The 17396-nt window shown below is 36.8% G+C and overlaps 1 protein-coding gene across 1 annotated transcript; it reads right to left on the bottom strand.

The window, feature by feature from the left end:
* Positions 1 to 1725: 1725 nt before the first annotated feature.
* On the bottom strand, positions 1726 to 7648 carry LOC133851116 (BTB/POZ and MATH domain-containing protein 2-like). Its single transcript, XM_062287431.1, has 4 exons — positions 6913 to 7648; positions 6158 to 6506; positions 5484 to 5760; positions 1726 to 2249 (listed from the first exon to the last, which is right to left on the bottom strand). The coding sequence occupies exons 1-4, from the start codon at positions 7344 to 7346 to the stop codon at positions 2071 to 2073; spliced, it is 1239 nt and encodes a 412-aa protein (XP_062143415.1). The 5' UTR covers positions 7347 to 7648; the 3' UTR covers positions 1726 to 2070.
* Between the last annotated feature and the right edge of the window lie 9748 nt (positions 7649 to 17396).

Raw genomic sequence — 17396 nt, 5'->3', positions numbered from 1 at the left:
TGTAAAGCTTATTCATTAGAGATGACCAAAACAATTAATAGAAAGAAATGTTACGGGTACCAATGAATAAGCTCCACATCATTTTGGTACACATCTCTTGGTAAAAGATTTGGTATCTTTAACACTTTTCTTTTTTCCTTTTTTTTCTTTAAAAAAAAATAGAAAGTATATTTTAAGAATTTTGATAGGATTTAACGGAAAATTATAATGAAAATTGAAATATAGATACCTTAAATTGACACTTTTTAAAATTTGAGTATATTTTTTTAAAAGTGATAAAAGATCAAGAATTATAAGTCAAGTTCTTTTAAAATTGTAAGCGGAGAGCTTTATATTTCTTCATAACTTCTTCATAAACCTTACAATGGTTATTTTGTCACTGCGACTGAAACCTATGAGCACCTCTTTCTGTTATGTCACTTCTCTCGAGTTCTTTGGAGACTCTCCCCTTGGCTTTTAGACAGATTCAAACTGGAGGGTCTATCCATGGTTGACTCATGATTGAGTCCACCCACCATTTCCAGCTTTTTGCCTCCAATGCTTTGGATATAATCTGGCACATTAGGAACAAAGTCGTTTGTGATAATATTCTTCTTAATGCCCTTCAAATAACCCAAAAGGTGAAACCATTATTAGTATTGAGCATCTCAGGGCTTGGAACTCCACCTTGCACCCATCCCCCCCTCCTTGGTCCCCATCCTCCTTCAGGTTAAACCAAGTTGAATTTTGATGTTGTAATTAGAGATAACTTCTCTATTGGCGCAGCCGTTTGTTCAAGATTCCGTCATTTTTACTAGCATTATGGTCATACACCCTTAAGACCCGACAGTGAGAAAAGCTTCAGCAACTCTACCGGTCGTATCTTCATCTTGTGATCACCAGATAAACAGTGATACTGAAAGGAGACTCTTTAGCAATGATCCTCGCCATTCAGCATAGTGACCTAACCACAAATTAGATAATTGCTCTGTTGATCTTAGATATCCTTGGAGTAGTTACTACTACCTTCAGGATTTAATTAGTCTCCAAGATTCACAGAATTTCTAGTAGCATTCCCAATAGCATTTTTTTCACTGGATCTTACCCTGGATAGTAGGAAGATCCACCATTGTAAATGTATTGCTTTGTAACTTTTTTCTTTTCTTTTTTTTGGTAAGTACTGCTTTGTAACTTGTTTGCTCTCCAGTCTCATATATATATATATACCCTTCAAATGGTTCTTTGCCAATTAATCGTAGTACTCAAACATATATTTTGTATAAATCATAAAATTTTGCTTTGGTAGATGGTAGATTCTTCTTAGACAATTTTTGTCTAGATCCTGTGAAATTCAATTGGAAGCTCATGTTTGGTGATACTTGAGAATTATTGGATGAAGCTTCTTGAGGCCGAGTACACTTTTGAGACATTCTGGAGAAACTTAAAGCTTTCCTATAAAATGGATAGTTGGATGATTTCAAAGGATTTGTGTTCAAGGCGTTTATTTATGAAAATAGCGTAAAAATATTCAGAGCTGAGATATGGCAGCTAATCAGGTGGAATTTTACTGGCCCTTTTGGAGCAGCCATTTAACAGAAATTGCTCAAAAACACATTTACACATACAATCCATACCCTCAAAACCACTTCACACTTCAGTTTCACAATCTTTATTAGGCTTACATTTCCAAGGACCAAAAAAAAAATGTTTTTGAGGGAGAGATATAGTATTAGCTATGACGAAGAATGTATCCGGAACTGAAATTCATTGTGAAACAACACACGACAGTAATCCAAAAATTAATCACACGAATAGTGTACTACAACAAAAACAAAAGAAGCGAAAAGTACTGCAACCTTGAGGGAGGGAGGGAGGAACCAGAGAGGAAATGGAAAACTAGAAAACAAAACTTACACATTACAAGCTAAGCCATGGACAACAAATGAACAGCTAAATTTACATTCTCTTACAGAAGAAAGCTGGAAGAAAATTTTTCTAATCCTAGTAAACATTATTGTCCCTTTTTTTTTTCTTTCTTTTTTCCGATCGTCCTTTCTGTTTTGGCTACAAAGAATTGTGGGAACCTGCTCACTATAGTCTTTGCTTCACCCGCCTACCATTGACATCGCTGCCGTCAAGGATAGCTTCATTTCCATGCCTGCATGCAATGACAGAGTGTTCATTAACTCTAGCCACATACTCCAAGAGCTCAGTAAGGACAGAGGGGCAGCTCTCCTTTAAGTATTCAAAACCATCTGTCTGCATCACAGCTGGAGGGGAAAAGAAACAAAAGGAATAAGGAATAATCATTGAAATACTATGTAATCCACTTGATTAGATCAAGATTTACAAAAATGTCTTGCACAGACCCAAGACATAATTGGATCTCCCTTGCAATAACTTACAAAATGGAAGCAGAGACTTTTAACTTATCCCAGAATATTGACATTAAGGTCCGAACAAACATGTTCAGTAAAACTGGTAGAACCAATCTGATTTCTGCCACGTACAAAGGGAGACTTCTAAGGGACCTTCCTAATGTGGCAAACTGAAGGGACCTTCCTCATATGACAACTTAAGTGTTCATAATACACCAACTCTTAGAAACCATTCTCCCAACCAATTCTATTGACACTTTAGAAAAACTGCAGCGCAAACTAGAAAGGCTGATACATGAATGTTAAAACCAAACCTAGTGAAACAAGAATCAGATCAATAGCTTGACAATGACTCTCAGCGCCTCAACAATCAACAGTTTCGTAAGGACTGTCACATTGTCGGTACCTCATAAGACAGGACTTTCTCCCATTAAATCCACAAGTCCCGTTAGGATCAAGTATTGGTAATCTATTTGCATGGATGTAATAATTTCTATTCAAATGAGAATAGTGAATACATTTCGCTAAAATTTCAAAGATATGAAACTTTCTTTGAGGTTTGTGTAATGCAATCCCTGCAGAAGGTCAACTGCCAGGGAAAATTAGGTGTAACGTTTAAGAATTCGTTTTCTTTTTCTCTTCAATATTCAAACCATAAAAATCTGATGTTGATTTTCCACCTTTAAATCTTAAAAATTCCAATGACAAAAACCCCCCAAACCCTTTTCCAGTTAATCAGCACCCAAACTGCTGCTGTGAATGAGGGTCTATCAGCTGGCTTCTCTATGGGGACAAGGGATGTTGGGGGGATGATATCTCTCACCTACTGTTTGCGGATGACACTTCAATTTTTAGTGAGGTTGACCCAGATCATCCACATCATTTGCGTTGTTCTTAAGTTTTGAAGCTGTCTTGGGATTGAATGTCAACTTGGCTAAGTCTAAGTTGGTTCCTATAGGCAATGTTGATAATGTGAATGGGTTGATTGGTATTTTGGGTTGTGGGGTTGCTTCTTTGCCTTTGAAGTATTTTGGTCTCCCATTGAAGGCTTCCTTTAAGGCCAAGTCTATTTGGGACAAAGTTATTGAAAAAATAGAGCATCAGTTGACCAGTTGGAAAATGATGCATTGTCTAAATGTGGGGAGGGTTATCCTCATCAAGAGCACACTTTCCAATTTGCCTACATATTTCATGTCCCTCTTCCCTATCCTTGTGGGTGTTGCAAACCGTATTGAGAAGCTTCAACATGAATTACTTTGGGGTGGTTAGGAGAAGAGTTCAAATTTCACCTGTAAACTAGTCCAAAGTTTGTTCTCCGATCGATGAGAAAGGTTTGGGGATTAGGAACTCGATGATGTTCAATCGGGCTCTCTTAGGGAAATAGCTTTGGCACTATATGAGAGAGAGAGAGAGAGAGAGAGAGAGAGAGAGGTTTGGTAGAGAGTAGTGTTTGACTCCGAATTTGGCAGTCCGTGGGGTGGGCAATGTTCTAATGGGCCTCTTAGGGCGTATGGAGTGGGGTTATAGAATAATATTGGGAAGGGTCAGGAAAAGTTCTCAAATCATACCAGATTTGACATGGGAGATGGATCCAAGGTTAGATTCTGGCATGATATGTGGTGTTCAAACAAAGGTCATTAAGGAAGTCTTCCCGTTTTCTTTGGTATTGCGTGTGTGAAGAATGCTTCTATAGCGGCTCACTTGGAGCTCTCTAGTAAGTCCAATCAGTGGAACGTTAGTTTTGTTAGAGTGGCTTATGATTGGAAACTGAATGTGCTTGCTTTGTTCTCTAGCTTGTCGTATTCAGTCAGAGTGAGACAGGTAGGTGGAGACAAGCTTTGGTAGGCCCCCTATAAAAGTATATCGTTCGATGTTAACTTTTTTTTATCATTGTATGTGACAGGGAGCAGGCTCTGGCGACACATACTTGTGTTGGCCAGTATCATCCTGCCTTGGATTGATTATGCTTGGAGAGGGTAGGGTCAGCATGGCACCCTGTCGAGAAGCTTTTTTGACACCATACATTTCCCGCAAGTCTAAATAAAATCGACACTGCTTGGGGAGGGCTAAACAGGCTTTCCTTTTCTTTTTGCATAGAATTGAGTTTAGCTTTGTTGAAAAGCCACCCAATCGAAAAATAATCCCATCCAAACATAGTTCTTGTTGAATCTTTTTAAAATAAATTAAGTATGTCTCATAACCAACATCTAGTAGATTTATATGATGCTCCTAAAGGAAGACCCAAATACTTCATCAATAGCAAAGCTACCCTACACCCAAAGAAATTAGCCAAACTTTCTACATCAACCACTTCACCAACTAGAATAATCTTCCAACCCAACACCGCTTCGAAACATGAAAAGAGACTACCCAAATTACGAAGTTGTTCATTATTAGCCTCACAAGAGATCAATGTGTCTCGGCTAATCAAAACCCATTAAGTCCATGTCTCATTTGGGTAAGGTATAAATCATCTACTTATATGGATGAAATGTTTTACCATTCAAGGGACAATACATTTTTGTTGAAATTTTTGAGATGTGGGATGTCAAGGGAATCCTAAGTGTGATGCTTAGAGATCTAGGTACAATGCCCAAAAACTTCTTTCTTCAACCCTAAAAACTCCTGTATTCAACACCCGATTCCATTTGCCTGTCAATTAGCACCCAAACACTATTTTCGGATTACAATTCACAGCACCAAACAGCCTCTAACTTTTGCCCTTTCTCACCATAATTTGACTCTCAAGATCCTTTCCCTTCGCTTATATCTTTGAAACTCCAATTTCCTTAGTCTTGACCTACTTCTTTTCCACCACAAAACCAAACCTTGTCCATAAAACCCCAAAACCCATTGCTACCCTAAAAATCTTGCAACTTTAGAACTTCATAGCCACATCATTTTCCCTAAACTTTATAATCAAATAACCCTATAAACATCATATCGCTGCTGTCCTTATTTAGATTTGGTCAATGAACCCTGTCCTACGTCATACAGTAAAACAGAATTAAGACACTTCAGGCAAAGTGTCCCAATTAATTAGCAAATATTATTTTAAAATCACTGATTAATGATAATGCTGGATGTTCTTTCAGGAAGCTTCTAGAGTAAGTCCACAAAACTCACCTCTCAGATTTTCAGGCATTGCGATAAATTTGAGACACACAGCTTTCAGCTGGAAACAGTGATGCTGCTCCGCCAAAGCTAGTGTTGTTGCTACAGTGTTTATGGCAACACTGTCACATAGAGTGGCCTCACATAGTACCCTGAGTCTTTCAAGACAATACCGATCTGCAGCTGCAAGCAGATGCTGAGCCATCAAAGTAGAAGCCCCTTTTGTGTTCAAACCAGTAAGCTCTTCAATGTCCGGTAGAGAGTCCCAGTATATAAAATGAAGCAATGCCTGCATAAGAGCATAATGGGGTAAAAATACAACTAAAATCTGTCGAGATACATTGACCAACCCAAGAAGTGAGTAAGACTAACTTGAAAAAAAGTGCTATATTACATTTGTCCAGTGAATTATCCACCCCCCCCCCCCCCCCCCCCAAACAAAAAAAAAAGCCACAGCAAAAAGAAAGGGTCATTCAAAACCTTGCGGAAAAGTTAATATTAAGAGACATTGGAAAATGGCTCTTACAGAAAAAAGGAACAATAGAGAAAATGACTGTTAATGAAAAAGAAGGATTATATTTTATCTCCAGAATAAACAGGGACAACAGAGATTGAAGCCACATTTGCACTTACACATTGCTAACCAATCATAAAATAGACAAAAATAGAAGGGTATTGTTTCGAACCTTAAAAACAGGAGTCTCCATATCTTCAACTTTTATACATTGGGTATTTTGATCCCTCATTGGACCAATAAGTTGGGCTCTAAATACTGGTGAGCGAGCTGCAAGGACCAACTTATGAGCAGCAAAAGTTTCCCCATCAACTTCGAAATTCACATCTGTTCCCTTTCCAAGTTCCAGTAGCCTCCCAAAATGCTGACCTATGTTAGACAGTGGTGGTGTTATAGAGTAGATCTTAGGCCCCTCTGTGTATGATCTCACAACACCAACACTACAATGAACAGAGAGGCAATCATCTTTGAGGTAGTCTGATGTCTCTAGAAGAGTTCTTTTGAAGAACCTCTTGTAACCCCTGCAATATCCAACAAAAGAACACATTATACAGCACCAAACAGTTCGATTACATTATATAAAGAACAGGAGCAAGGGAAAATGATTGCATAAGAGTTATCACATGATAGAGAACACCAGCAGAATAGAGTAAAAAGACTACACCAATAAGATGGTTCAATGTAGTAGTCACCTAATAAAAAATTGCTATCATCTAAAACGTTCATGGCAGATATTAGGACCAATCAATAAGCCTCTAAGTACACAGCACTCAATTGTCATTTCTTGCATAGATAATGCATCCTACAAGCAATAACATATTTTTTTAAAAAAATGGAACCCCATATGAACCTCATAATCAGAAAGCCAGTATTGAGCACAATAAATATCATCATCATCATTAAGAACTAGAAATTCTCGAAACTTACCACATGCTACCGCGATATTTAAGCGTGTAGGGCCCGCTATCCGGGGTCCTCCCGAAGTGGGTGTGCACCTTGTGCCTCTCCTTGCCACTCTGGTCCAAGAGCGTCAACTCGAAGAGCGCCCTCACGTCGGTCCCTTCGCTGGCCAGCGCGATGAAGAGCGACACGTACGCCGCATTGTCCTCCACGCTCTTCCCGTCGGGGTAAAAATAGATCGCCCACGTGTACCCGCCGACGACGAACGTATCGGACGCCACGTACTTCCCGATCCCCATCCCTTTCAGCAGCGAATACCCCGTGATCTTGAAGTGGTGCGAGCCGTTCACGGTCTCCGTGACCGACGTCGACGTCGTGGTCGAAGGCGAAGGAGACGAAGACGACGAGGAACAAGGAAAAGCGGGCCTCGAATTGAGGCTTTCTCTGAGAACCTTTCCCATCCTCTAGCCACGAGAATCGGATCGAAAATTCGCTGAAATACGTGGGGATCTAGGGCTGGCGCAGGAAAGCAAGGGGCGAATTGGACTCTTGTTTGGACTTGGGTACAGGAAATTTGAGATTGGAGCAGGAAATTTTCTCGGAAAAGTGAGCGTTGGGTGAGAAAATCTAGGGTTTCGTTAAAGGGAAAAGTTGTGTGGCTCTTCTCGAAGCTGAGAATTTCTTTAGGCTCAGATTTAGGAAAAGGAGAATTATTGGTGAGAGGAAGAAGACTAGGCGTACTTCTTCACGAATTCCTTTTGAGGCACGTGTTTAGGATACGAAGAATATATACGGTAGGCACGAGGGCAGGATTGGAACATCAAAAGTTTAAATAAATTGACCGCCCAATTTGTGAAATCCAATATGATGTCATAAATATAAAAGTAGATTTAAAAATGAACCGTATAAAAACTACGTAATAAATGTATTTATATCATTTCTTCGTAAGTAAGAGATATGATATCCAATCAGGCAATCATGTTTTTTTTATTATCTATTTATGGAAACTCAGAGATTCCTATTTGTGACGGAGAGAAGTCTTCTGGTTTATAATTTTTAAAACTTAAATACAAAAAACAAAAAACTTCAAATATTATCTTTAATATTGAAATTTGTATTGTGTAGGTGATATACCGAATAGCTAATGTCTTATGTACAACAATTGTGTAACTATTGTGCAGAAGACGAGAAATATAAAATGGGTTTCACGTGGGACTCATGTGATGAGACACACTACGTAGAACTCACTCATATCTCTAAATTTCTGCACAACAATTATATAGGACGAATATTCACCCGACCGGCGCATGATAGGTATATAGGCTTGGGACGAGGAGGCTGCCCAAGTTGCGAGTCATAATTAGTCAACACATCAGCTACTAGGAAGACACGCAAAGATGGTTCCTTACTATTTTATCCTAGTTGTCATGTTATTGTAGATGGGAAATTAGGCAACGTCCTCAGCCTGTCAGTGAGCATGCAATCCTACACAGCACTTGATACAGCACCAGCCTGAGCCCCACAATCTACGTGATTTTATGTATAGTTAAATATGTTCAAATGTGATCAACGTGACTGTTGATAAAAGAATTTATGGAAAAAAGGAATTTCATAAAAGATTTTCAGGAAAATATATTTTACCCCTTGAAATAACACCACTTTCAGGAAAAGATTTTCAGGACAACGAACAGAGAGGCAATCAACATTCAAAGCAGTCATTTATACGTTTAGTGCGTTTGTGTTTTTAAACGCCCCTTTTCATTAAAGCTTTTGAGAAACGAAACTGACTAGGCTTGTATTTAATGAAACGGAGCGTTTAAAAACACAAACGCACAAGACTCAAGTCTAGTCACTGAATCCACTGATACGCAATTGCTGTCTTTTGACTTTTTTTACTTTTCTCTTTAGGTCTTGTGTGCTTTTTTTGTCTTCAATACGAAATTGCGCATGCTCTCTGGTCTTTTCCACAATTATTGCCAGTTTTTTTTTTTTAAGGGTAGTACAAGTCTTCTGAGTTTATTGACTAAGCCAAGCAAAAAAAAAAATTGTTTTTTTTTCAAAAAACGTATGATTTGAGAACTAATTTATATTTTTTTATGCTTATAGCTTATGGGTGAAAATATAAATTACATTTAAACAATAGTTAATTAAATTATTTATGAATTTTGTTAGTTATATTTTTTATTATTTGTAATCATTTAAAAAAAAAATACTTTTTAATCTCGTCCCCGCCCCCCCGGGGTCAATATTCTGGCTCCGCACTAATCTCATAAGATACATATGCAATCTAGCTGAATATTACTGTACATATGTTTCCGTCCCATACCAATAACATATACATACTAATATGTCTAGTATGAAATCATTTTCTAAAACATTGCACACATCATCATGCTATGTAATGTCCAAGATATTAATTTTAAGTGTTAAAAATATGAATTAGACTAATTAAGTGAATAATTAGGTAAAATGTGTAAGAAAAACACTTAGAAAACGTTTAGAGTTGGTTTTCTGAGTGGTGTGTCCGGACGAACATGGCAGAAACTCTGTGTCCACTGCCGTGTTCGAACAGGCTTGCAAACGGGACTTCCAGAAAGTCTTGGTTTCTACTCATGTCCAGACAGACTATTTTCGCTTTCGGACGAGCTTTCCAAAGAGTTTATGTCTGCGATTTCACATACGCGTGTCCGAACAAGCCATTTACGTGTCCAGATAGGCCGTTTTAAGTAGGGGTGAGCAAATTATCCAATACTGCATACCGACCCGCTTACCGAACCACCATCGACCGCCTACTGACTTTATCAACTAATTTTGGTTCGGTAGTCGGTATAAAATTTTGTTTCGAAAGTCGGTTCGATTAAAATTTTAACCGACTTAACGAACCGAAACACCTTTTAACCGACATAAAAATGAAACGATATCGTTTTAGGAAGAACAAAATGTTTAATCTTTTTTTTTTTTCATTTAAAAAAATCAAAACGACGTCATTTTATTACTTATGTTAACTGATTTAACTGACTTAACCAACCTACTTAACCGACCGCTTATTAACCAACTTAATCGATCACCTACCGACCGATTTAACCGATATTTTCGAAAATATAGTTTGTCGGAATGAAATCGGTGAATTAACCGACTTAAAAGACAAAGTCGGTTAACCGACTTAACCACCTACCAAACCAATACCCACCCCTACTTTTTAGACACCAACGAGCCAATTTCAGCTCATTTTTTCGGTTTTCTCTCTCTCTCTCTCTCTCTCTCTCTCTCTCTCTCTCATGTTTTCTCTCTTCTCTCTCCTAAGGTTTTGAGACAAAACCCTAGATCCTGGTATATTGAAGCTTCCAAACTAAAATCCGACGTAAAAAACGTGATCCTCGAGGTAGAATATACGTTTTCACCGATTAATTTGAGATAAATCCAAAAATCATTGTCCCTCTAGATTTTGTGTAAATTTTTTAGAATTTGAGTTTGATCTCTCAATTTCTTTTAGTTATTGTGTATTTTGAAGTGTTCTACAAATCTCCAAGCATTGGATTTCACTTTTTGTGAGAAATCAACGAAGACCCAAAACCCTAGATTTTTCTAGTTGTTGTAAAATTAATAATTTGTGTGTCTAACCCTAAGATAATCTTATAAGTTATTGTTATTAGTTATTAGTTAATAAGTTGCCAAATGAAGCCGTAAAAATTTATGAGTTTTTTATGGGTCTTAGTTCTTGAGCAATTCACTAGCTAAGTGGGAATTTAGAGTTATAAAATATTATGTGTTAGTATTAATTGTCATCACAATGTATTGTACATACTCTCTCTCTCTCTCTCTCTTGAACATCATGAACGCATATGCAATTCCCTTTGCTTCTCCCTCTCTCGCATGACCCAAGACCCGGAACCTCCTCTTGTTCCAAAACCACCACAAAATTGCCGCACAAGACCCAAAGAGCCAACACCACAGAACTGCCACTACCCAAGACCCAAAACTACCCACGCTCTAGCGTCACACCAATGAGCCACTGTCACATGGCACCACCATCAACAACCCAAGACCCGCGAGACCTCCTAATGCAGGAAAAATAGAATTTGGGAGGAAAACACATGTGCGATTGTATTGGGTTCGTCAAGTTTCATTGTTTGATCGCAAGTTATGTCGGTGGATTGGCTTTTATGCAAACACATGTGGTGCAATATTTTCTGGAATAGTAGATTTACTGCTTTGGGGCCACGTGTGTCTTGCCTTGAGTGTTGAGTTACAAATTGAGTTGGGGTTGTAGTTTCTACCTCTAAATCATTTTTGGTGGGAAGTAGGCCACTAGGATGACTTTATTGGGCATTAGCTATAATGGGGATATTCATATTAAAGATGTTTGATTTTGAAGATGATTCCTTGAAGAAGATTTGCAAATTTCTTGAAGAGGTCTATTTTTGTGTAATTTTCTGGTTTCTTGAAGAGGTTCTTCAATAGGTCTAATTTTTGTGTGAATAAAAAATTATTTTGTGAATGAGGATTTGCCGATTTGAAGAGGTTCGGCAGCAAATCAGCAATTTCTTGAAGAGGATTTGCAAATTTCTTGAAGTGGTTCGGCGGCTGTAGGATTTGAGGATTTTAATGGTCCAATTTTTGTTGGTTGGTGGTAGTTGAATGGTATGAATTTTGTGTGAATAAAAAAATATAAAAAAATTATTTTAATAAAATAGAGAAGAAATTTAAATAAGTTGATGGATGTAGGTTTTGAAAATCCAATGTTAAGATATAAAAAGTGAGTTTTGGTTAGCTATTTTGCATATAAATTTAGATAAGTTATTGAGATAATTGTTGTAAATCCATTATGGTCGTGGGCTCTACTCACACCTTACGTTAAGTCTTTGATGCCATTTCTAGGTTATGTTTGTTTGTCGAATTAAAAGAAAAAAGAAAAAGAAAAATATTTTGCTTATCTCTTACCAAAAAGCAAGCTAGTCTTTCCACTTATGGGTGATTCAGTGTTAGACACCTACGTCCACACTCTGAATGGCCCTTAAGGCTACATTGTGCTCTCATTAACTTAATTGTCTACAATACAAATGTCCATATTTATAGAGTAGCGAGTGAATACAAGTATATACAATTAACCTGTAAATAGATAATATTTTAATATCAACAAAATATGGAATATACGGATCGAAAATTCTAACCGATACAAAGAACTGTGTGTGATTGGTCTTTCTTTTAGGTTTTTCTTTTTGGGTATGTGTATGATCCTACTACAAATATCTATGTAGTAGTCATACAACTTCGTCTAGCATAAGTTTTACTATCTTATACAGCTTGAATATATATAATATAGCTGAGTCTTTCCACTTTCCCTTCTCCATATTAAATAGAAATTAATATATATATATATTATAGCTGATTTTTTTTTTTGTTCACGGGATCTTCTCCTGATATTGCTGAAGATTTATTGGTATTAGGTTATTTATGGCTCATAATATTGTCTATGTCCCTCCTGACTGATTCCTTTGTACTTGGTAGGTAGAAATTTATATGGCGATGCCCAAACAAGGATACATTTTGTTCCCTCCTCCCCATCGTGTGTACCTCTTTGTTTAGAAAGAATATATATATATATATATATATTCAACTATATATTATCTCAATGATTTATTTTTTTCTGTTTAGAATCTTCTCCGTGATCACCGGCTTGCAGAAATCCAACACTAGTTTGATCAACAAAAAGGTTATATGTTACACTTGTCTCCCATGATACGATCTTATTGATTTAATTGTCCCAAGTCTAATGGCTTTTTAGTCATATCTTTAATCTATTTTTATAAAAAAAATAAAAAAAAAATAAAAAAAAATCTTCTTTTTGTTTTCCTTATTCTAAGTCTATGTTTACTATCTCAAAAATCTTGAATTCTATCTTTGTTTCTTTTTTAAGCGTTCGGAGTTCAGTGGACCATAACCATGAAAATTACATATAAATACAATATAAATTAAAGTATGTATGATACTTGGTAGATGATATAATCATTCTTATGCATCATGCATGGGTGTTAATTCAATTAAAAGCAGTGTAAAAACTAAAATGTAATAAGTGTTAGGGTGCGTTTGGGATTGCAATTTCATAGAGAAAAAGTGTGATTTTAAACCAAATCATAGAAAATGAACCGTTTGGAAACTGCATTTTTAAAAAATTGTGATTCGAAAATGCAGAAAAGTGCTTATTCAAATCGCAGGCAATGTGGTGCTTTTTTGAAAACGCAGTATTTTAAAAGGCTAACCTGTGATTTTAAAGATCAAACTGCGATTTTGCCAAACGCTTAACTTCGTTTTTAAAAATCACTTTTTTAAATAGCACATTTTAAAATCGCTTTTTTTAAAATCGCACCTTTTGAAATCACAAACTCAAACAGACCCTTAGGCTTTTTAGTGTTGGTAATTTAGTGTCAAAGCAATATTTTGATGTGACATAAATATAAAAATGAATGTTAATCAAAATCTGGTAATTAAGTTCTCTTGTTCGAATACTTAGAATATAATTTGTATTAAACACAACCAAGTGGAGTGGTGAGATTTAGTATGAATTTCTCACTCCATCTTAAAACAAACTTTTTGACTTGATTGGTGATAAGGGATGCTTTGGTTACCGATAGAAAGCTTTTAACTTGAGGATATAAAGGTAAGGTGAAATGTGTGCTTTGTCAGTATGGCATTGATAACATGGATCAATTTCTTTTTTTATTTTTTGTGGGTTTAGTAGTCAAGTTTGGAAGCATGCTATGAGACTTTGTAATGTCTCGAATCCCCTCACAATTTTGGATGATATTGTTGATTTAGGGATGCAAAGTTGGAAGGGTACCAAGTTAAAAGCTTATCTTTGTCGGTTGGTATTTGGTTATGTTGTCTACAACCTTTGGATAAACCGTAATGATATCTATCACGATTATTTTAATCACGTGTCTGTTTTTCATGTTTGTATTTTCAGTGTAGAGTTTGTTATTTGACAGTTGGCAAGAGTCTGTTCAGTTAGATACTATATATCTTTGTAATCTCAATTTTGATCTCAATTAAGAAAATACAGAAAGTAAAGTTTTCTTTCTCTCCAAGTTTTTCTCTTTGCTGTTGCTCTTTACTTTTCCCTTTCTGTTCTTCATTTTCCTTACCACAATTCAGATTCTATCATGGTATCAGAGCAAAATTAATTGTTCTTTCTTCAATCAATCTGAATTCTGCTCAATTTCTTTCTTTTTCAACTTTTTTCTTGATCAATTTTTCAATGGAAGATCCGATCATTATCAACATGAGTGAATCTTTCACCAATCCCTATTATCTTCATCACGCAGATAGTCCTGGATCTGTTCTTGTTTCTGCCTTACTGGATGGAGATAATTACCATACATGGAGTCGATCCATGATCATGGCTCTCACAGCCAAAAACAAGCTTGGATTCGTTGATGGATCCATCGTTAAACCTGCTCCTACTGCATCAACATATCTTCCATGGATTCGGTGCAACACAATGGTGTTATCGTGGATTTTGAATTCAATCTCCAATGATATTGCAGCTAGTGTAATTTATCTTAACACTGCACAGGAGATTTGGCTCGATTTGAAGGAGAGGTTTTCTGAGAAAAATTGACCAAGAATTTACCAAATTCAGAAGTCCATTTCCACTCTTTCTCAAGAAAACCTAAGCATCAACGCTTATTAAACTAAACTTAAGGCTTTGTGGGAAGAACTCAACAATTATCGTCCAATTTCTGCCCGTTCTTGTGGTGCGCAACAATCTGCTCTTGAGTATTTTCAACAAGAGTCCGTTTTTCAATTTCTCATGGGGCTCAATGACAGCTATGCGCATATACGAGATCAGATTCTACTCATTGATCCTTTGCCACCTATGAACAAGGTCTTTTCTCTTCTTCTTCAAGAGGAAAGACAAAGAGAAATCTCTTCTGATGTTGGAATTCTTAATCACAACACTGCTGCTTTGGCTAGTAAGGTTGTCTACAATACTCAAAACCGATTTGGTAATCCTGCCATGCGCAAGGATCGACAAACTTGTACTCATTGCGGTATTCTCGGCCACACTATGGAGAAATGCTATAAGTTGCATGGTTATCCATCGGGGTTCAAATTCACTAAAAACAAGACATCTCAGCAATCTGTTCCTTCAGCCAATCAAGTCCAGGAATTTGAGCCTCCTCCATCTTTAACTCCACAATTCCCCTTTACTCCAGAACAGTACCAGAAAATCCTTACACTGATCAACCCTTCCGCTTCTGTTTCTGAGAATGTGTCTGCTCATCAAGTTTGTGCTTTCCCTGCCAATCAGTATCATCTTTTCTTCAAGATGACAGGTAATTCTTTGGTAAATTCTGTTAATCTCTTGAATAATAAACATTCAGTTTTTTATTCATCTCATCAATTCAAAGTTGCCTCTGAACATATTCAAAAGAACTCCTGGATCATAGATACAGGAGCCACCGATCACATGTGCAATTCCATTTGTTGTTTTACTACTTTTTTTGTTGTTAAGTCTTGGTATGTCAAATTACCTAATGGTCAACTAGCTTTGATCACTCATATTGGTACTGTTCGGATTTCACAAGATTTAATTCTTCATGATGTTCTTTGTGTCCCATCTTTTTCTTTCAATCTCATTTCAGTCAGCAAACTTATTCTAACTCTTCACTGCTGTATCATTTTTGTTGGTTCCTTTTGTTTCATGCAGAACCTGTCTCCTTGGAAGACGATTGGAGTGGGTGAAGAGAGAAGTGGCCTCTACTATTTTCTGCAAGTATCAAGAACTACTTTCAATAATGTTTCACATTCTGTTGTTGATTTGAATAATGTTTCTAATTCTGTTGTTGCTGCCAATTCCATCAAAACTGTTTCTGATGATGTATGGCATTATAGATTAGGTCATGTTTCTGCTTCCCGAATGCAATTCTTGCATCAATACATCCCTTCAATGGTTGTAAATAAAAATAAAGTTTGCACCATTTGTCCTCTTGCTAAACAAAAACGATTGCCTTTTGATCTTAGTCATTCACATGTTGAATTTCCTTTTGATCTTATTCACTGTGACATTTGGGGGCCATTCTCTGTTAAGTCCAATACTGGTTGTTCTTTCTTTCTTACCATAGTGGATGATCATAGTCGCTATACTTGGGTTTATCTCTTGCATCATAAGTCCCAAACTCGTTATTTTATCACTTCATTTTTCCATCTTGTTGAGACTCAATTTAACACCAAAATTAAATGTGTTCGAAGTGATAATTGACCCGAATTGTGTATGTCTGATTTCTTTGCATCTAAATGGACTCTTCATCAATTTAGTTGTGTTGAGACTCCTCAACAAAATGCTATTGTTGAGAGAAAGCATCAACACTTACTTAATGTGGCTAGATCCCTTCGTTTCCAATCTTATCTCCCTTTTTCTTTTTGGGGAGAATGTGTTCTTACTGCCACTCATTTGATAAATCGAATCCCTACTCCCTCCTTATCTCACAAATCACCATTTGAAATTCTATTTTCCAAACCTCCTTCATATTCTCATCTTCGTGTCTTCGGGTGCCTATGTTATGCTTCTACTCTTCTTCGTTATAGAACAAAATTTGATTCTAGAGCTAAGCCTTTTGTTTTTGTTGGTTATCCTCCTGGTATGAAAGGTTATACTCTTTATGACCTTCACACTAAATCATTTGTTGTCTCTCAGCATGTTGTGTTTCATGAACATGTTTTTCCTTTTGCATCCAAATTTCTTTCCACATCAGATGGCCATCTTGTTTTACCTAAACCTGTTTCTGATTTAGCCACTGCTCCTATACCCGATTCTACACCTTTATGACCTATTTCTACCTCTTCATCGGATCTTATTCCTGCTGCTCCTGGACCATCCGAATCTTCACCTTCTTCTTCTATTTTTTCATCCCCTCCTGTTCTTAGAAAATCTTCTCGACCTAAACACCCTCCACGATACTTGCAAGATTTTCACTGTCAACTGGTTACTTCTTCTCCATCACTCCCATCTACTTTTCAGGATAGGGCTGCATCTACATCAGGTATCTCTTATCCTATTTCTTCTTTTCTTAATTACAATAAACTATCTTCTAATCATCGTCATTTTTGTCTCTCGGTTTCATCTAATGTTGAACCCAAATTTTTTCATCAAGCCATTAAGCATGTTCATTGGAGAGATGCTATGGATGCTGAGATTAAAGCCCTTAAACTTAACAATACTTGGGTCTTGGTTGATCTTCCTCCTCATAAACAACCTATCGGTTGTAAGTGGGTGTATAAGATCAAATATAAGTCGGATGGTAGTATTGAAAGATACAAAGCTAGATTAGTAGCTAAAAGTTATAATCAATGTGAATGAATTGATTATCTCGAAATTTTTTCTCCGGTTGCTAAAGTTACCACTGTTAGACTTTTTCTTGCCCTTGCTGCAGCTCGTAGTTGGTATCTTTACAATTAGATGTTAATAACGTTTTCTTACATGGTGACTTGCATGAGGAAGTCTATAGCAC

This window comes from Alnus glutinosa, chromosome 12, assembly GCF_958979055.1.
Source record: "Alnus glutinosa chromosome 12, dhAlnGlut1.1, whole genome shotgun sequence".
NCBI lineage: Eukaryota > Viridiplantae > Streptophyta > Magnoliopsida > Fagales > Betulaceae > Alnus > Alnus glutinosa.
The sequence above is the reverse complement of the archived record's forward strand: the minus strand, read 5'-3'. Positions and strand labels throughout refer to the sequence as shown.

What these genes read in the sequence shown, in the direction of transcription:
- LOC133851116 (XM_062287431.1), bottom strand. Translation starts at nt 7,346, where the DNA reads ATGGGAAAGGTTCTCAGAGAAAGCCTCAATTCGAGGCCCGCTTTTCCT. An exon ending in AAATATCGCGGTAGCATGTG is followed by an intron (nt 6,507 to 6,912) that starts GTAAGTTTCGAG and finishes TGGATATTGCAG; the next exon opens with GGGTTACAAGAGGTTCTTCA. An exon ending in TGGAGACTCCTGTTTTTAAG is followed by an intron (nt 5,761 to 6,157) that starts GTTCGAAACAAT and finishes GCTCTTATGCAG; the next exon opens with GCATTGCTTCATTTTATATA.